The sequence below is a fragment of the Podarcis cretensis genome (genome assembly GCF_951804945.1).
Source record: "Podarcis cretensis genome assembly, chromosome: 11".
Lineage (NCBI taxonomy): Eukaryota > Metazoa > Chordata > Lepidosauria > Squamata > Lacertidae > Podarcis > Podarcis cretensis.
Genome location: NC_137180.1, coordinates 13,519,856 through 13,540,495, shown reverse-complemented (window position 1 = coordinate 13,540,495; position 20,640 = coordinate 13,519,856). Strand labels below are relative to the sequence as shown.

General features: G+C 39.5%; 1 protein-coding gene and 1 long non-coding RNA gene across 4 annotated transcripts in view; one reads left to right on the top strand and one right to left on the bottom strand.

The window, feature by feature from the left end:
- Window positions 1-11,311, top strand: part of AUH (AU RNA binding methylglutaconyl-CoA hydratase) — a 30,420-nt gene extending 19,109 nt beyond the window's left edge. For 2 of the 3 annotated variants that reach the window (XM_079995747.1, XM_079995746.1), the window contains 4 exons: window positions 3,187-3,374; window positions 6,860-6,910; window positions 9,118-9,165; window positions 10,583-11,311. In XM_079995747.1, coding sequence (XP_079851873.1) covers window positions 3,187-3,374; window positions 6,860-6,910; window positions 9,118-9,165; window positions 10,583-10,660 — 365 coding nt within the window. In that variant the 3' untranslated portion in view covers window positions 10,661-11,311. Of the gene's footprint in view, window positions 1-3,186; window positions 3,375-3,770; window positions 3,922-6,859; window positions 6,911-9,117; window positions 9,166-10,582 lie in introns of those variants that run through there. The other variant, XR_013843560.1, reaches the window with a different exon arrangement.
- Window positions 10,742-19,061, bottom strand: LOC307226935. The gene is made up of 2 exons (XR_013843715.1): window positions 15,534-19,061; window positions 10,742-15,482 (listed from the first exon to the last, which is right to left on the bottom strand). It is a non-coding gene; the product is annotated as an uncharacterized lncRNA (long non-coding RNA).
- Window positions 19,062-20,640: the final 1,579 nt, after the last annotated feature.

Genomic DNA, 20,640 nt, shown 5'->3' with positions numbered 1-20,640 from the left:
TAGAAAGCTTTTGTGTGTGTGTGGTTCAACAGCTGCTTACAGGATGCTAGTATTCTGCTACATGAAGACTTTCAGCTAATCTACTCTCATAGGATGATTTTCCGTTCTTTTCCCACCCCACTGAAAGTAGGTCACTGGTTTGGGGCGCTGGTCCAAGCTATGAGATTTATTTGGTGGTCAAAATACACAGTCATAGAAATAATGATGCACTGGCAGCAAGGCCACTTCTTATTTCATGAACATAACACCAAGTGCCCTAGAAATAATTTAACCATTGGCCTGTTACTAATTGCAGTCCATCATTGCTACGTCTCTGGAAATAGTCATCTTGTTAGCTGATTATATTCCATCCTTGTATACTCTACATAGGGTATTTGTGTTTTATGAAAGAATCATTCTTATGGCAGCTTATAAAAAGCAGCTAGCTGCTTGATTAGAGCAAAATTATTGTTAGTGATGCATAATATTTATCCTATCATTATATTTATCTTGGGAAAGTGTTCTTGATGCTTTTTTAAACGTATAGATGCAGTATTAAGAGTGGTCGGAAAGCCATAAATTACACAATACTGTATTGAACAAAATATAACCTACCTTGTGGAATTGCCTTGAGTTCCTCACCACTCATTGTATTAATTAGCATGGTACATTTCAGAGGTGGATTTACAGCAGCGGTACTGGTTCCGCTGCTTTGGGTGCTGAGGCTAGGGGGCATCGCAACTATGACATAGTGGTACTATGAGTAGAAGAAATACAATATGTTGTTTATTCCATAGCTACAAATTTCTTAGTTGTACGCTTTACTTGAATTATAACTTGTACTGCTTTAACTTTTGATTTATTTCTGAATAGCTGTTTTTAGTTGTATGCCCTACTGTGCTTTTCTTCTTAATGTGCCTTAACTTCTGGTCAGGATTAGATTTAGGTTTACTTTCATGGAGAATAATTTGAGGTTCTTAAAAGCTGTTCATATATGTATTTGGTGAAAATTAGCATGGTGGAGCCCAGACTTGCGAAAGACTGAGTCCCCAGGCGCCTGTATCTTCCTACATACATAAAAGCATAAGGCTTCCCTTAGGCCAGAGTGGCTGGGGAGTGGTTAACCAGTGGTTTTCCATTTGTTGCTGAATTACAACACTTGTCGCCCCAGCCAGCATGGCCAATACTCAGGAGTGATAGGATTGTGGTTCAGCAACAGCTGGAGGGACACAGGTTAGCCACCCTGCCCTAAAAATCTGTAATCTGCCTACTCTAGGACTTTCCAGTGTCAGTACGAATTCTGCAGTGACTGCAAGATTGCACACCTTACTAAAGGATTTGCCACAATCTGGGCTGGGAGTGTGTCCATCAGAACTTCCACCTGAGAACTGCCATGGAGGTGCTACAGGAACTGGAAGAATGTGGGACTGTTCTAGCCTGCAAAAGTGTTTTCTGCCCTGTAGGAAAAAAAGGAATGTAAAGGAGAGAGGAGTTTGCAGCGTGCTTGGTACCAGTTTCCAAGCCACAAGTGAATATTATGGGCTTTTTTGGTACTGTTTCCCCAACCTGCGCTGTTCTGGTAGGAAGGAAAGAAGTTTAAAATGGTGAGAATGTTGAGGGATGTTGGGGTAAATATTTGACTAATTGCTGAGTCAGTTACAGTTAAAAGATTATTTTCCACCTCCATTGTTTCTCCATTGTTTCTTGAGATGGAACTAAACAGTAATATTCCCCCAACCTCTAAATGGCAATGGTGCAGAGGATTTGGATGTCCACTGCTTCTTTTATTTCTGTACTGACTTATCCTAATTGACTATTTAGTGGATTAAGAATTAGTGGAAATGTAATTGTCATGCTGAGGCAATAGAAATGTTTGCCACAATTGGAAACTTGCACTTTTAGGCCTAAAAATAAAGTAGCATTGTTTTAAAGAAATATAGCCTTCCTATTCCATTCAGTAATGTCACACTATAAAAAAATTAAAAAATTAACTACTCATCTGCAATCTCTTGATGGATTGTCTATTCTAAGTAGTTACTTTATATATTGGGTGTAACTTCCTTTTTCTGATTGCAGTTGGCAGGAAGTACACACTTTTTGTACATTATCGTTGCAGATCATGCAGCAGATACACTATCAGATTGTGCTTGATTGAAGCTGATAAGACTCTTTAGAAAGCTTACTAGCCTGTTGCTTAATAATAACTAAAATTTGCACCTGTATCTGTTGGGCCAAATACCAGCTTCTGTGTTTCTCTTAATTATTGATGAGAGAGCTGCTTATTGTATTAAATAGGCTTATTGTATTAAATAGGCTTATTGTATTGAATAGGTGAATTAATCCATAGAGATTTATTCTGATACCACATCAGTGTCATTGTATTTTGTTTGCTTTTTTTAAAAAAATAATTCTGTGCTAGGATGTTGGTTGCTGGGTAGTTGTGACCTGATAGAAGCGCTGGGCATTGCCATTCCACACATATAGGGAGATTCAAGAATGAGGCTAGGAGATATTGTGGCTAAAGATTCCATTGGCTTGAGCTTCTCTTTGAATGCTTATTTGCTTCTGGTTCATAGGGGCATCTTGCCCATTTTGTTGGATACTCCTTCGTTTGTTCAGATCGAGAGCATAGACAGAATCCTTGAAGAGATCAAGCATATCCTGTGTGTACTCAGGCCATGAGGCAGGTCTTCTGAACCTGTGAAGTTTGCTTTGAATCAGGTTCAAATGACCTGCAACATCACCAATGATTTCTGTACTTAAAATTCCTCCCCTTGGAAATTTCAAGAACTATTATGCATACCGTTCTAGGGAGGCCTCCTTCCATTGCAAATATATTTTGTTTCCAGTAATATAAAGGCTCATTTACCATTTTGACAGAACAACATGATTTTCAACTTCTTCTTCCTGTATAGGTAACAATTGTCTAGACTGCAAGCTGCGCCAGTTTCACAGATTTTTGTATATTTTAAGTATTTTTGGAAATCTGAGAGCAGGTACCTGTTGGCTGGTGAAAGTGGACGGATGAAGTTTGGCCAGTTGAGTGTAATGTGTAGCTGGGTTCCTTTTAATTATTGTAAGCCATTCTGATAACCCTTATAGTGGCCGATGTGAGGTATAAATGTTTGTTAGTGGCAATACTTGGTTAAGCTAAATTACTGCAGAATCAATGTTTCCACTTCCTCTCTTGTTTTTCCTAAACCACAGGAGGGACGCAAAGGCTACCACGCACAATTGGAGTATCTTTGGCAAAAGAACTTATCTTTTCTGCACGTGTAGTTGATGGTGAAGAAGCAAAATCGATAGGATTGGTCGGTCACGCCGTGGAACAAAATGATGCAGGAGATGCTGCATATAGAAAGGCGTTAGCTCTGGCAAAAGAATTTTTACCTCAGGTACAATCCAAATTGAGAGAGTTGTTTAAATGAGCAATTTTCATTGAAGTGGAGTGGAGAAAAGAACTGGGGAAAAGCTAAACACGTGATTGCTACAAACTATAATTAAATACCATAATTCTTAAACAAATAGGAGCCCAAAATTATCAGTTCCTCATGGTACTACTTGAGAACTTTCTTAAGCATTTCCTCCTTCTGCCATTATTATACCTGTGTTTTAAATCCATATGTATTTTTGTTTGTTGTAACTTTTACAAAGTTTAAGGCTAAATTTTAAAGATTACTGTTATGTTTAAACCTTCCATGCATGTTATCCATGCCTAGCCGTGTTTGTTTCTATGAGGCTGTCAGTAGAATTCTCACTATGGCAATTTTTTGTTATTTCTTTGTCTCTAGAATTTCCTATTCAGTTTTCCAAACTAAAATCTACAGATTCTCTGCATGAACAAAAAGTATTGAACAGGCACTTTGTAATTGGAGGCTCAAATTCTAAACACAAGCAAATTCCATTAACTGATGGGATTTGCATGCATGTAAATGTGTTTAGGTATGTAGCTTTACATATTCTTTTAAAATTGTATTTTATACATATTTATAATGAATTGTCTATTTCGTTACTTTCTGGTCTTGCTGTACAGAATGGCATTGTGGTTGAAAATTCTTCTATAATTCACATGACTCAAGAGAGCACATTTAAAGATTCCTCTGCATTATCAATTTTGCTATATCTACCAGTTGATTTCCACCAGATACATCCCATTCACAATTCAAATAATGGTAGTTGCTCTTTACGTCACCTTAGTAATGCTTTGCCAATACTAAAAGCAAAGTAAAGGGTTCATTTGATAGTATACCGACATTTCCTAGTTTCTTCTGTTTGTCCAATTCGGTCGTAACCTTTTTTGATCTATAGCTTGTGGTTAGCGAGGAGAGAGCTTAACCACAAGCCGAGATTAAAAACAGCATGCTAAACCAAACCACTCAGCATGTCATGGAAGTAAAAATTGGACGAGCAAAGTGGCTGCAAGCTTCTCCCTGGGAGCCTGTAAGTTTGTGTGTTGCGATAGACCATAGTTTGGCTTACCATGATGTGCAAACCAAGCCATTGTTTGCTGTATTTGTCCAACTGTATTAATCAACCGGGGACGCAGGTGGCGCTGTGGGTTAAAGCCTCAGCGCCTAGGGCTTGCCGATCGAAAGGTCGGCGGTTCGAATCCCTGCGGCGGGGTGCGCTCCCGCTGCTCGGTCCCAGCGCCTGCCAACCTAGCAGTTCGAAAGCACCTCCGGGTGCAAGTAGATAAATAGGGACCGCTTACCAGCGGGAAGGTAAACGGCGTTTCCGTGTGCGGCTCTGGCTCTGGCTCTGGCCAGAGCAGCGATGTCACGCTGGCCACGTGACCCGGAAGTGTCTCCGGACAGCGCTGGCCCCTGGCCTCTTAAGTGAGATGGGCGCACAACCCCAGAGTCTGTCAAGACTGGCCCGTACGGGCAGGGGTACCTTTACCTTTACCTTTATTAATCAACCAGTGTACTCAAAAGCATTTGTAGAATAACCTGGATCTGTAATGAGTACATCTAACTGCTTTTGTCCCACTGAGACAAGCAGTTACACTTGAGTCCAGCTAATGCTGGTTGTAGGAAGTAATTTCAAAATCTGTGGCTTGCTTTATGCTCCTTCCTGTCTGATAGTGTTTAATGAAACTTTGCACAAGTTTGACGCAATAGCAATCTAAAAAGGCATCCAGTGCACCATGCTAAGGTATTATGAATGCTGAAAGTAACTGAAAATAGGAGGTTACGGCACGGAACATGCCCACTTGATCAAAGAATCGCTCAGATCATGTATGGAAAGAACACATTGGGGGAAATTATGTGAGAATGACGTTTGAGATTCATAGAATATTATGCACTAAATGTAACCAGAATAAGAAAGATAGTTACAAGATAATAGAAATGATTAATACACTTGTAATTTATGAGCTGGTAGAGTGTGTAGTTTTAAAACTAAATAAACTTTCACTTCCTTTTTTTAAATTTCAGGATATTTATGCCACTTTTCAGAGTAAATAGCCTCAGAACTCACAAGCTGTAAGATAAAAGCAATTCAAATACAAAACAGTATGTGTTTGAGCTTAACTAGCAGCATAAAATACAGACTAGTCCAGTTTAACAATCCAGATTAAACCAATTAAACACTTTAACAGCAGCAACTTACTTTCCTGCCCTATCTAAACACACGTCAAAATTGAAAAGCCTTCGGAGTCCATTTTAATAGGGAAGGAGCCAAACATAAAGCATCTGGTAGGAATTCCACAGATACTGGGCCACCATACAAAAGGTCCTGTCTCTTGTGCCTGCTGATCTAACTTGCAGTGATGACAGGCAGGTTATCAGGTGCCAATCAGGTATTTGACCAACAATGCCAATACATGAAATTGACCTCCAAAGTGAACAGGTAACCAATGAAGCAAAAACTTTGCCTTGCAAAGCCTTCAGCTGGCTGCATTCTATACCAAAGGAAGTGTATTTAAAGCACATAAAGCACAATACAGTAGTCATGTTTGGAGATAAGCTGGGCATGAGTATTTGAGGCAAAGTCCTCCCCCTTTTCTAGAGTCATATCCCAAGCTAACAAAAGGCATTTGCAGTCACCAGCAATCCACCAAGATCTCTGACGCTGAGTACAGTGGTACCTTGGTAGTTGAACGGCTTGGCTCCCGAACAAATTGGCTCCTGAATGCCACAAATCCAGAAGTGAGTGTTCCGGTTTGTGAACGTTTTTCGGAAGCCGAACATCCGATGTGGCGTCTGAAGCTTCCAATTGAGTGCAGGAAGCTCCTGCAGCCAATCAGAAGCCACGCCTTGGTTTTTGAACCTTTTAGGGAGTCGAATGGACTCCCGGAACGGATTAAATTCGAGAACCGAAGTACCACTGAACTTGATTTTTCAAAGAGAGTGCAGTCCCATCCAGTTGCCAACCTCTAGGCCAGTTTTCAAATACTACTGAAGGAGTGTTAAGCTATATATATTATAATGGTTGTGGAAACACTAATGGAAGAGTTTGTGCAATGTTAAATTGGTATGTTTGATAGCAGTTCTTACAGCTCTTAGTTTTCAAGAACTTGTGTAAACTATCCTTCAGGCAGAAAATCATACTTGGATTTAGTTTGATTTTCCTCATACAGTGCTCTGGCATGAGATATAAAAAGCACTTCCTTGAACAGCAGACACAACCAGTATGTAGAACTGTTGAGCTCAGGATGCCAAAATTATGAGGTCCCAAACACTTACCCTCAAATGTGCTTGTGTTCTGTGGTGTTTTCCCAAACGTCTAGCAGAGTAGTGAAAATCTGGCTCTTCTCACAGTAATCAATACTACTGTCAGATTCTGAGAATGCTAAAGTGAGCCATTAAGCTATTTTTCTTTTATTACAAATCCTCCTTTGTATGTGGAAAACTTAAATTGAATATATTTTTAATTTTAGGGACCAGTAGCAATGAGAGTTGCAAAACTGGCCATCAATCAAGGAATGGAGGTAAGAGAACATGTTCGTGCCTGCTATCTCAGTTTAGTTATTTAAAACATTTATGTTACCCAGCTCTTCAGCAAAAAAAAGGCTTCCAGAACAGCTTCCAGAGAAATAAAAAGCAAGATGATCTCTGATCTCATGCTTGCAATATAGACATGACACAGAATGAAAGGGGGGGAAAGCAAACTCTGGAATCTTATAGTTATATTACGGGGTAAAGTAGATGTGACAGAAGCCCAATCTGATGTTGGTTAAAGCAGATGTGGGGAAATTGTTTCAAATGCATTAGTGGTGGGGAAGTATGCCAAACATTTCCTTTGAAACTGCTTCTCCCATCATTTTTCTTTGGCGGGCGTTGCTTATTGTCTCTGACGTCCATTGGAATGGAAGGTTTTGGCACTTCCTCGCTGCCCACCTTTGCAGCAACTTTAATTTTGATCTGCACACACATACCCTGGGGATTGGCGGCAAATTTTGACATGCAGCTATCTTCAGTCTTCAGTTTTAACCAGAGTCCTTTTTGTTGGGGATAACCCAGACTGAAATCCCTGGGTGTCAGAAAAGGTTATTTATGTATGCAACAACTGTGGCTCGTGTTTTGTTAGCCCCCAAATGGAAAGTGAGCGCGGTCCCAACTAAAGAAGAATGGCAACTTAAGTTGACAGAATATGCAGAACTTGCAGAATTTGCAGACTTAACATATAGAATAAGAGAGCAAGAAGAACATACATATAAAGAAGACTGGGAAGCGTTTATTGAATATATGAAAAATAACTATACAGCTGAAAACTCTGGCAGCACTAAGATAAATTCAACAGAGTAAATAACTTTTGATGGCTGTAAAAAATTAAAAGAATTAACACCAAGTAGCAGCATTATCTTACCTTTCACAGAAAGTAGTTTTTAATAAATCTAAAATAAAGGTACCTATGAAAAGAACTCTATTCCAGAGGCTTTTGGGATATCATGTTGTGGTGCACAAACACACTTTTATGTGCTCAGCACAGTTATTTATAAGATTTTCTTGAAATCAAAACCCTCAAATTGATTTCTTAAACTGCTTTTTAAATATTCCTGGGTCTAAATGGAGACTGCTTCTTGTTGCATTACATTTCACTGTCTTTCACTTACCTTTGTGCAGTACCTGTTCTTAAACACTGGACTGCTGGGCTTAGGTTTTCATTATGTTGTTATAGAAAGGTTACCAGATTTCTTTCAATGAATCCAGAGACACTTATTGTTCGCTACGTACATGTGAATGCTGAGAAAACTGTAAATCTGGGGACTGTCCCCAGGAAACAGGGACGTCTGGTAATCTTATTTATAGAACTGGGGGGGGGGGTTCCCCTAAACTCTGAAATTAATAAATGCTAGGATTTGGAACTATTTGTAATATGAAGAAAGAATATAAACTGCAAAGGAATTCCTGGGTAGCCTAGTCAAACTAGGGCTGTTAAGAGAACCATTGTGAGTCATTTACAAGACAAGGTGTGACCAGAGACTGGAGATTTGAAAGGTTGCCAGGGTAACTGCTCTGACAGATGGCAAGGGGGTATTGGGAAGAAGGGAAGAATGGGGAGAGCCATCTTGGCGAGGGAGAAGGAAGGACTGCTTGCAATGTTTTGGGCCATGTAAGATCTGGACCCCCTCCATGCAGACTGAAGATGTAAATATGTGGATAAAACCGTATTTCTTAAAGTGCGACCGTCTCTGTCGTGTCTTCCATTCTCCAAAGGGACACAGACCCTGTGTGGGTGCCTGAGATTCCATGCGCTCTTGCCACGACTTGGACAGGCACTGGGCTTTTCTAATACGATTTCTGTTTTTGTAAAATAATACTGAATTTACCAATTTTACCTCCAAATTGGATGTAGTAGACATAATGTAGGATCATAAAAATAACCAGAACACAGGATTAAATGTTTAGCTTCCACTAAAATTAGCCAATTTTCCATATCCACTTGTGCAATTTCAACATAGTAAAATGCTGAAGAAAAATTTCACCCTGCAATGATGATCAAATATGCCAAAGCCTGGTATGTGTAAACTTGTTGTATGTAAACATGAAATTTGGACCTAAGATACTGTAGAAATGTTTCTCAAGAGAGTTACTTTTGCTACTTTTTTCTGAGAATTCTGAGTTTTTTAAATGTCTCCAGCAGTGATTATGGTGTAAAAATCTTTTTACTACATTTCATGTATCGGTTTCATAGGTGGACCTGCTAACCGGTTTAGCAATTGAGGAAGCTTGTTATGCTCAGGTATGTACCTCAAATTTATGCAAAAAAACCCCGAAACAAAACAAAAAACCACCTGTGTCAAAGATTGTAAGTATTTCTCCATTTCTAAATGTAAGTAGTCAGTGATTTGCATTATCATAGGCCTAATATAAAGCTTACTTTTACCATTGATAGTGCTAATGTTTGTTAATTCAGATCTGGAAATACCTGTCAAGCATTCAATATTTTTGTGAGAATAATAGATACATTGTTTATGCATTATGCTGAATGGATGCATCACACACTTAGTGTCTCCCTGTTAAAATGAATGGTAAATATTCCCATAAGTTACTAAAGCTGGGTTGGGCAACATGGTGCACCTCAAAAGTTGCTGGACACCCTACTTCCATTAGCCCCAGCTAGCATGGTCACCAGGATTTTCTGGGCCTAGAAATTAGATTGGACCTCTGCTTCATCCACCAAATTTTCATGGGCAGCTTTTATTCTATCTTGCAGGTGGGGTGGAGGCCAAAAATAAGAGTCACACACAAGTAACAAGCTGTCTGACAGAGTGTATGTAGGTGAAACATTCTGTACTAGAATAAGATTAAAATAGTTGAATTTCTTTCTGGTCAAAGGCACAAGAGCCCTACTCTCACACCATGAAATTTGGCAGGTTTAATCTATTCTGGAGTGCCTGCAAATTCCACCCACATCAGAAGGGGGAAATGTCATAGCTGGTTTTTGTTCTCCATGGTGGGAAACAGAACTATGTAAAATATGACTTGAATCAGACAGAGCACAGAGCTACTGGGAATATAGACCGAGCACAGAGTGACTTAGGCTGCATTCTAAAGTGTCAGGTACAGATCTGAATTTTTTGGCCAGAGCGCACCCCTAGAATATACATTCAGGCTTACTTCAGTCATGAGCTGGAGCTTCTTGGCCAGAGTTGTTCTTCCATTCCATAGCAGTCTGGCATTGTCACCTTCACCATGCATGCAGATTTACCCCCAAATGGAGCTCAGTAATGAGGCTAACTTTTGCTTGTACTGGGTTGAGCCAAAATCAGCTTCTTTTAGGTAAACTCATTCTGTGTCAAGCCTGGGAAATTTCACAGTCAGGTGCGGCATGAAAGTTCTTAACGTTGCAGCAGGTACCAGATTTAGGAAGCCATTTCTCAGCCTTCATGCTTATGGCAAAATAAGTGTTTACATGTTCCTTCATCAGGATAATCTTAATGTTGGAAACTGCTCTCAATGTGCTAGCCCTTCCACTGGTTTAAATCAGCAAAAGAGTGACTACAGAGAATTGTGATTGATTTATAACAGCTGCAGGTTTCCTTAGCTTTCTGTATGTATATTATGAATTGAACGTGACAGCTCTAGAGGGTGAAGGTGCGTGAAAATGAGACTTAACTTTAAATGTGGGTGCTGAGAATGATTTTTGTTCATTCTAGACTATTCCAACAAAAGACAGAATTGAAGGTCTTCTTGCTTTTAAAGAAAAAAGACCCCCTCGCTACAAGGGAGAATAGAAACAACAACAACAACAACAACACATACGCCTTTAGAAAAACAAATGAAATACACATACTACAGGAAAGACTTTTCAGCTGTGTTTTTTTTGCCTCAGAACCTGGAATGTCGCAACCAGGAAAGTAAATGTTAACCACCCATACTTTGATCTATAACGTATTCAGATGCATATTTACCCTTAACAATTTCTCAAAACTTCTGTGTGTATTTTTGAGGTCATTGAGTTATACAGCACTTTATTCCATATATTTGAATTGCATTCCTTATCAGATAAATATATTGAATGCCTAATGCAGACAAAGCTAAAGAGAACATCAGATGTACAAGTCTTCAGCTGTTGAAACAAAAAAATAAAATTCTGCACACCCAAACATGTGAAATGGACTGCATAAAGTTTCTAAATGAAACTTTCTTTAGACTAAAAATACATGCTTGTTCTCTACTTGAATGTATAAATTAGAGTTAGCTGAATTGATGAGGCAAAGCAACTGGGTGATCAGCTGTTCATATAGTCTGTTGGTATATGAAATCCATTTGGAAACTTTATTGTGGTGTTGCACAGTTGTAAAAGGGTGATTTGCTATGTTAATACCATTGTGCTAAAGTTCAGCTTTAATCCAATTTTAATAATAAAATAGACTGAACTTAGATTTCCTCTCAGAGCTATTTGAGTGCAACACGACATAGGTCATGAATTGTGGTATTTTCACACCTGATGCCAAATGGACCTTGGAGCTACTTTTTGGCTAGTAGTGCGCATGCATGAGTATTGTCAGTGTAGAATAAAGAGCCTCATAGAATAATGTAAAAATATTTGTAAGGACTGCCTTATACAAACACAAAAATCATAACCACCATTATAGCTTGATAGTAAACATGTCTACTCTAAAGTTGTCACCAGAAGGTTTGCTTAAGGCCATAGCTAAGTGTCATGTGGAAGCACATTTTAATTGATGTTCTACATGAAATAAGCTAAGGGGGAAATGAAAATTGTGAAAAGCCGTTCTTTTGCAGCATTGTAGAAATCATTTCTACATTTGGGCTTCTGTTCAACTAAGTCCTACTCAGAATAGACCCATTGCAAATCATTAATCTTTAAACTTATTCATGTCCGATAACTGGTGGGAAGGTTGGCCCATTTCCTGAGATAATCAGGACCCGTACTATTTGGTAAATATGAGAACTGGACAGGAATGGCATATTCATTTGAAATGTTTCCTTTAAAAATGTATATCATTAAACCCTATTTAATGTTTACAAATGTATTCCTTGTCATCAAAACCCACAGAAACATCGCTATATGCATTCTCACACATGACATGGAAAAGTCCAAATACGAAAGGGCTGCCATATTTGATCTCTGCTATTTCCAAAGTGGCTCCGCATCTGAAAGTAACTGGTGGTGAAACATTTATCTACAAATATATATTAGAAACCTGCTAAAGACCGTCTTATAATAATGTAACACCCAGCACCCTAAATAGGAAGGTGCCTAAGTTCAAATATATTTAGAACTTATGGTTCAACGTGGACTGTTTGTATCTCACTTTGTAAACAATGCTTCTGCTGCTGCTGCTAATAAAAAGTCTCAGCTAATGACATACTTTTTAAAAGTTACTCAATAGCAGCAGGCACAGAACTAGAAATGCCTGCTCAACATCTCTTTGGAGAAGGTCAATTTTGTGTCCTTTCTGAAAAGCTGTAAGAACTATATCACTTCAGATGAGTTATTCCCTAATCTTGGGAGCATGGGGGGCGTATTTAGAGCAGGGTCTGACTTAGAGACCATATATAGGAACTGGGTTAACATGGGGAGAATTTGTATTCAAAGAATATGCGTCCCAGGGCATTGAGGATTTCAAGGGGAATAACTCACTGCTTGAATTCAGCCAGGAAGCTAACAGCCAGTGCAGTTGCTGTAGAATAGGATGAATTGTGTTCCTGCCGCCCTGTATCCAACAGGAGCCGTTAGTGACGTTTTGTGCTAGATGAACGTACAAGACAATCCAAGCCACACATAAAATGCATTACAGTAGACTGCTCTAGAGGTTACGAAAGCAGATTGGTGCATCAGAATCCCTCTCTACAGGAAGGGGTGTAGCCTTCGTAGATAGATAAAGGCAATAAAAGCTGCTCCTGAGTAACACCTTCTTCCCAAGGAGGGAAATAGAACCCATGGGCACTTTATGCTGCTAATCTTATTCAGAACACTAGTTAAGAGAACTTGCTCTGAATTCAGTTTTATCCTTTTTAACCAGATCAGTTAAACCACTGCCTCCGAGCATTGATTTAAAACTGCTTGGCCGATACCCAAAGCTGAATGCTAAGCCTTTGGAGTGAGACTACTACTGCCCCCGTTGTGTAATTCTTACATTCTAGAATAAGATTTAATTTATTAATATGACTTCAAGTATTTCAAAAAAACTTATCGTGGCATTGTCTGCTGTTAAAGTAACATGGCATGCATGTGGTTACATTTTAGCTGTATGGTGGTAAAAGCTGATCAATATGAAATGCAAGAGCTCATTAAAATTAACCTTCAACTATATAGCTATATGAACTTTGATTATATATGGTACAGTGGGTTTATCATTTTGCTGGCTGATGAATCTGCTAGGAAGATCATTTCATGCGTTATAGTTTTTAAAGTAAAAACTGGAGCAGTTCCTGACAGTTAAACAAAGCTCCTTATTTTGTTTTGTCTCTAAAAATTTTGAAATGCTATTCTTAATGTGCAAGTTGTAATATAATATGATCCTGCACTCAGTTATGCACACTTATGTACATTCACTTAAGTGGGACTGAGCCTGTCCAATGGATGCAGAAATAATATAAATTCTGTGCGGAATGTCTCTGCTTATTTCATCAAGATTACTGGTAGGATGTCAAAATATTGACTAGATAAAGTGAAACTTTTGGGCATTGTCAGAAGAACACTTGTGTTTTTAATTATTACTGATTTTAATATAAGGAAATTATTTGTCCATTATATTTATTTTTCTCAGGGGAAATTGCCTTTTTCCGGTACTTAACTACCTCCTGTCCATTTCTTTGTATTTGCTTGTTGCCTTTGTTAATTCTGATTGTTGCTGAGTATAAAAAGATTGTAGTACTTACTGAAACTAGTTTCAGAGGAAAAATCGCACAGAAAATTCATGTTATATTAAAGGGGATGAAATTATATCAAATCACATTCATATTGATTTATTAGCACTGCTAGCAACCTTTTTCATAAAACTATATAATTGGAGGAGGTGCTTCTCATCATAAGAACACATTACCTGCTTTCTTATTCACCTCCTGGATTTCAGTGTTTCCAGGTCATTGTATTTATTAAATTTTATTTCTGTCTTCTCATCTTTTGCCTGTGCACATCAGACAGTAGTAACTTGTGTATATCTCCCTTTATTTTGGTGTCTCGTTCACCGTGAATAATAGGTGTGATTAGCCCATTGGCATGAAAATCATGTTTTAAAATGGTACTTCAGATCCAGTGATTCTGTTCTATGAATAGAATGTGCTTGGTACTAATTCTCTTCTCGCACATTTACAGACACTGATCTTGAGACAATTTCAGAGGTGGAGGTTAAATGGGATGGGGGAGAGTAGCAATTCCTTTGCAGAAACAGAAGTTACTTGTGCTCCTATAGCTGAATTTTTGAGTTGAAGCCATCTCCTTAAAGCAGGAATGTCCAAAGTCCATTTTGGGAGCCTAATCCGGCCCACCGGTCAGTTTAATCCGGCCCTTCACTTCATCAAATCTGGCCCTCTTTGAAAAACATTTGGACACCACTGCCTTAAAGTGAATATTCCTGTAATACATAATTTTATAGTGCATTCTAAAATCCCCCATTGAAATAAATAGTCTCAAGTAGAATCTGCACATGGGTTGTTAACCACTAACTCTTCTTTTTTGCTGTTTATAAATTTCTTCAAGTTGCAACATGAAGTCACAGTCCTGTAACCATTCCCCTTAATGCACATATTCACATGTTCTCAGATCATTACAGTCAAACTTTGGGTCCCGAACACCTCCGTTATCGTACGTTTCTGCTCCCGAACGCCGAAAACCCATAAGTAAATTCTCCGGTTTTCTAATGTATTTTTGGAAGCCGAACGCCCGACACGGCTTCCGCTTGAGTGCAAGAAGCTCTTGCTACCAATCAGAAGCTGCGCCTTGGTTGTCAAACGTTTTGGAAGCCAAACGGTCTTCCAGAACGGATTACGTTCGACAACCGAGGTTTGACTGTATAATACTTCACCCCAACACATCACAAACTCACACTTGATAACAGACACACAAACATACCAGACAGGACAAAAAGATGATGTGGGGGGGGCACTTCCCCCCCCCCCCCAATTCCAACCATGAAAAGTTAAAGTGTGGCTTAAATTCACAACCTTACAAAAAGTGGCTTTTACGATATCCGTGCTGAAACAGACATACGGTAAAACGGAACAAAAAATGTTTTCTTGCTGATTTGCGAGCGTGAGACTGTTCATTTGCCATTTATGGGTGTGAGTGCCTGCGGAATTGTAGCAATTAAATAGCAATTTGCAATTTTAGCGATTGTACAGTAACTTTTGTGGGCTTGCAAGATCAGAGGCTTAAATTGGCTTGGAGTTACAGTTCTACCAACCGCAGCCTGTAACCCAATTTTAAGGGAGTGGCTTATATTCAGGTATTGTCCTTTTTTCTGTCCGTCCCCCCTTGACTTTTGTGGGTGTGGCTTATATTCAGGCCAATACTGTACCTGGTATATATTTTGCAGAATTGCTGTGAAATGCTGCAATTTAATTGATTCCTCATTCCAAGATCACCTTCAGCCTTTTGGTCAGGGAGACCACAGTAGTTCCTCCGTACTAAATTACTCATGCCCAATATCACCTCCTCAGTTATATGTTTTCTTTGATGTACAGAGTAACACCACCTCTTAATATGCCCTTCCCTGTTCCCCTCTTTAGAGTTTGTGTCCAGAGAGAACAATGTCCCACTGGTTGTCTCCATTCCACCAAGTTTCCATTATGCCCCGTATATCTATGCTCTTTTCTGTGACCAAACACTTTAACTTACCAATATTGGCTTGGAGGCTTGTTGTGCTGAGTGTGCCTCAGCATTCTGGTATATGTGTGTGAAAACTTGGTGTATACAGTTTGCAATCTAATCATAAGTGTGTGTGTCTATCCATTCAAATAGGATGGGTTTAGGTAACTGTGTCCCTGATTTCAACTGTTCATAAAAACAAATTGGTACAGTCTTGTGACAATATTCACAGGCTGTAAAGATATGTCAATCAATGATTCAGATTTTTGCATATTTCCTAGCTTCGTGCAGGTAGTCCACGGCATGTCTGTGAATTTGTAGTTAAAGAATATTCACATTGATTTAAAATTGCATTTTTTACTCCTTTTGTTCTTTTGTGTCTTGTATTACAACTCGAATTCTATGGAATTCAAACTATGACACAATCAGATACAATGTATAAGACATAAGATAACCAATTAAAATACAATTAAAATCTTACGACATCTAGCGCAGTGCATTCCAGTTGTTAAAACAGGCAGAAAAATCATTAAGTGGTCTGAGAAGACCCCTAGCAATTTTCAAGTGGTCTGTGGTGCGGCAGAGAAGGGGGGAGTTTGAGAACTGCCAAACTACTGCTGTGTTGGTTTTGAGATTGTTCACTGACGTTTTGGAAAAAACATTGCTTTCTTTGCTTTCTAATTGGGCCATGTCTCCTCAGGTGTTTGTGCAGAATTGTCTTCTGCAGGGAAAAAAAAGCCTTTATATTTCTTATAATTATAGCATGCTTGTCTGAAAGGTTTCGCAAATGTTCTTTTCGGTAATCCTGGTAGGAGATTAAGTAAGAGCTTCTCGCTCATGTTATTGCTCAAGACCTTCAGATGTCATTGTTATGTGCTGAGATTTGATGTCCCATGCATTCCTTTGGCGGCATTTGTTCCTCTGACCTTTATACTCGTTTGGCTCATCGAGCACTCTTGTAAAAATGCATGTGTTTTCTCACACACAAATGCCAGGAACCACTTGAACTGCATATTTGATTCCAGCTTTAATGGGAGACATTCCTAATGGACAACAGTAATACAGCCATGCCAAATTGGCCACGGTTTTATGTTTACTATGGCAGAAAGTAAGAACTTCAAAGCTCCTTTGTAAGACTTGAAAAGAAGACAAGTTTCTCCTTCATATCATCAAGCTTAATTACTGTCAATAAGCAACAGTTGGCAAGAACAGCACATCACATGTTTCCAGTTCTGTCTTGGGAAAGGTCAACACACTTTTTTATATATATTATGCAGCCATGTACTCTGATCACATAACACGTTTTAGAAAGCATTATGCAATATTATGCTCCTGATTAACAACTGCTTGCACAAGAAGTTTTTATTAGCTTGAATGTTTGTATCCTGGGAATGATTAACTTTATGACATAACTCACATAAATATGGAAGGCTCAGACAACTTCGGACTCATGTTTCAGGAATAGCCAAACACTTTTCACTTGGTAGTGTACGTGCTTAAAAACTGTTTTCAGCTTCAGAGGTGAAAATAGGGTAACCCATTTCAGGAAAGAGCAAAGATGATTTATTTTTAGGGGTCAAAGTGACACACATGCTTTAAAAAAATAATAAAGTTGAAAACAGCATTTCCTTGGTTCTGCAAATGTTATCAATTTTCTCCAACAAGTCAGATTTTTATTGTTCTACTGCCAAACTTAGAAGTAAAAGTGGCTCATATATATTCAGTGCCAATAATCACTTTTTATATTGGGACAAGTACGTGCAAGCATTGGTCAAAACTGGCTGTGTGTTTGTTACTGGCCCTTAATAATGTGAAAGAAAAGCAAAAACTTTTGAATACACTGAAGAACAGACCCTGCATGCTCAAAAGTATCTGATTTTTAAAAAGAGCAATTTGGTTCTCAATCATAAGCTGAGCAAGATTAATTCAATCAATCAATCAATCAATCAATCAATCCTGATTGGAAGTGGTAAGTTTGCTGAACTTTTGCCAGAACCCATCTGACATTTGCTAAAATATTGTGTTGGAATGAACAATCTCTCTCTCCCCCCCCCCCCCCTTTTACATGCCATAGTGTAAAATCAGATTTTGGAAAAGTTTCTATACCGTCAGAAAAGTTACTATACTATCAGCAGGTTCTGATATGAGTACAGTTCCTGAATGGTGCAGCAATAAAATTTCCAGCGCATTTGCAAAACTAAGCAGGTTCTGGTATGGTTTCAAATTGAATGGGGGACCGTGTGTTGAGAGTCGGTTGGACTAAATGAGCCTTGGGGTCTCTTCCAACTCTTTCATTCTGTGAAGTAGAAATACTGCTGGCACCACTACTGAAGTCTCATGTAAAATGTTTTTATTTATACTGCAGAGCAAGTAGCTTCAAATTTCATATAATAGCAACATGGAAATAGAAGATAACAGTGTTTGAATCTTGGAAAAATACTGTATATAGATTGTCTTGGTTAGCATAATCTATTAGCAGAGGAGGAAGCTGCATGCTTCTTAGCTGATCACCCAATTCGATGGGCATCCTTCCTTCACGTCTCTTCAGAATACAGTACTGCTTTTAACCTAAAAGAGCTTATTTTATACACTCTCCAGCCCTGTGTTTGTCTGGTCTGGAAAATGGTCTGCTGCAGCAACTCTCACTAGAATGAGTAATACATAGTCATGTGGGTTGTCCATAGGAATTAGTGCAGCCGTTTGTGAAAAGGTAAACGACTTGAGTAAGAGCTGCAGGATCTGACCTCCATATTCTGCTGGGCGAGGCGGTTTAGGAATGTTACCATATTACCTCATGTGTTCCATTCTGCAGGATAGGCTCAGCCAAAAGCAAATAAAAAGCTAAACATTGACTTGGAGTGTGTTCTCGGGAACTTGAGCAATGTCTTTTCCTCCATTCCAGTGTAGTAACGGCAGCGAGTGGAAAGGAAGATTTTGTTACCGCAATCGTATCAGTGCTCCTTATTTGCCTTGAATCTACGTGCGGAGCCAGCTAGGCTTTCAGCTGTGATGACGAAATGTCATGCCTTTCTTCCTGGAATAGTATGCAGATAAGAGGCCACTGGCTATGTTGAGGTTTCAGATGAACTCCTCTCAGGGTTTCAAAACAGCTTGTCACAATTTGATCAGGTTTCTTTAGCAACCGGTTCATTACATTTTGTCTTCAGGACAAAAGGAGAGGAGAGAAGGAGCAGTTTGTGTGCTCATTCCTTTGTGGTTTTGCGGTTGTCGGCTCGCAGGATGTGACTGTGGAGACTTAACTTTTACATAATCTCAACACTGAATTACCGGCTCTTGGGAATCACAAGCGAAGAGAGTGCTGTTGCATTCAGGTACCGCTTATGGGCTTCTGTTGTTGTTGTCCGACTCTTCGTGACCCCATGGACCAGAGCACACCAGGCACTCCTGTCTTCCACTGCCTCCCGCAGTTTAGTCAAACTCATGCTGGTAGCTTCGAGAACACTATCCAACCATCTCATCCTCTGTCGTCCCCTTTTCCTTGTGCCCTCCATCTTTCCCAACATCAGGGTCTTTTCCAGGGAGTCTTCTCTTCTCATGAGGTGGCCAAAGTATTGGAGCCTCAGCTTCACGATCTGTCCTTCCAGTGAGCACTCAGGGCTGATTTCCTTCAGAATGGAGAGGTTTGATCTTCTTGCAGTCCATGGGACTCTCAAGACTCTCCTCCAGCACCATAATTCAAAAGCATCAATTCTTCGGCGATCAGCCTTCTTGATGGTCCAGCTCTCACTTCCATACATCACTACTGGGAAAATACATCTCTACTGGGCTTCTCGCTGGCCGTTATTAGAAGAGGGTGCTTCTAATATAATGGATATTTGGCCCGATGCAACAGGTCTCTTACGTTCACAGTGTTGTTGCAATAATCCAACAATTCTGTTTCTGTCCATTGAATCCATATTGAAATAACACCCCTGTTGTATGATAATTGTTAAAAAAAAGAAGTGCATTTTGCATTTGAGATTTTTCCGTAGGCTTTTGGAACTTTCATGTCATATGATATGCAACAGCTCTCCATGGTCTGTTCTCCAAGGTCCTTTCAGTGTTCTTTCACACAGCTTATAGGCTCTCCCACTTCATTCTCTCAAGTCAAGTGCAATGTGTTTCTTCGGAGATTATTCCATTTGCAGTTGAGAGTCATCAAGAGATAAATGTACTACTGATGGTTTAGTTACATCCCTCCTTTCATCTGAGGAGCTCAAGGCGGTGAACACTGCTCCCCGCCCCCTCCTCATTTTACCCTCAAAACAACTCTGTGATGTAGGTTGGGCTGAGAGACAGTGGCTGACAAAAGGTCACTGCCCAGAACTTCATTGTTGAGTTGGTATTCAAACCTGGGTCTTCCTTGCTCAGCACACTAACCAGTGCAACACACTGGCTCCCCACTTGTGTTTGTGCAGCGAACATCAGAATCGCTGCCTCCTCAAAGGGGCTTTGAGATGTTTTGGAGTTTGCTGTATAGCACAAACGCAAATCTGAATTATGTGGACAGTTGATTGGAAATATTTACAAAGAGAGCATAAATCAAGAAGCAAAAGAAAGCCAAGTATTAGTTTTCCAGTTATCCCATGAAATGGGTACAGTTGGTGGATGCTGTCTTCTACAAGTTTGTGTGTAAACGCCCATCCATTTCTGTAGCAATCAAACAAGAAACATTTCCAGTAGATTTGACCCAAAGGCTTTTTTGCCTGTATGCCGCTTTCGTTAGTAAATTTTGGTAGTAAAGGCAGTGTTAATGGCTGCGACAGGAGGAGCTCCCTTTTGGATTCCTGAAGAAATGTGGATTCCCGAAGAAATGTGGGTTTCTTTGGATTCCCGAAGAAATGTGGGTATAGGAATTAGTATGTGGATGCAGACTCAGTCCTTAAAGATAGTAAGTTCCTAACCTGTCAGGAAGCAACACCATTTAGGGCTTCT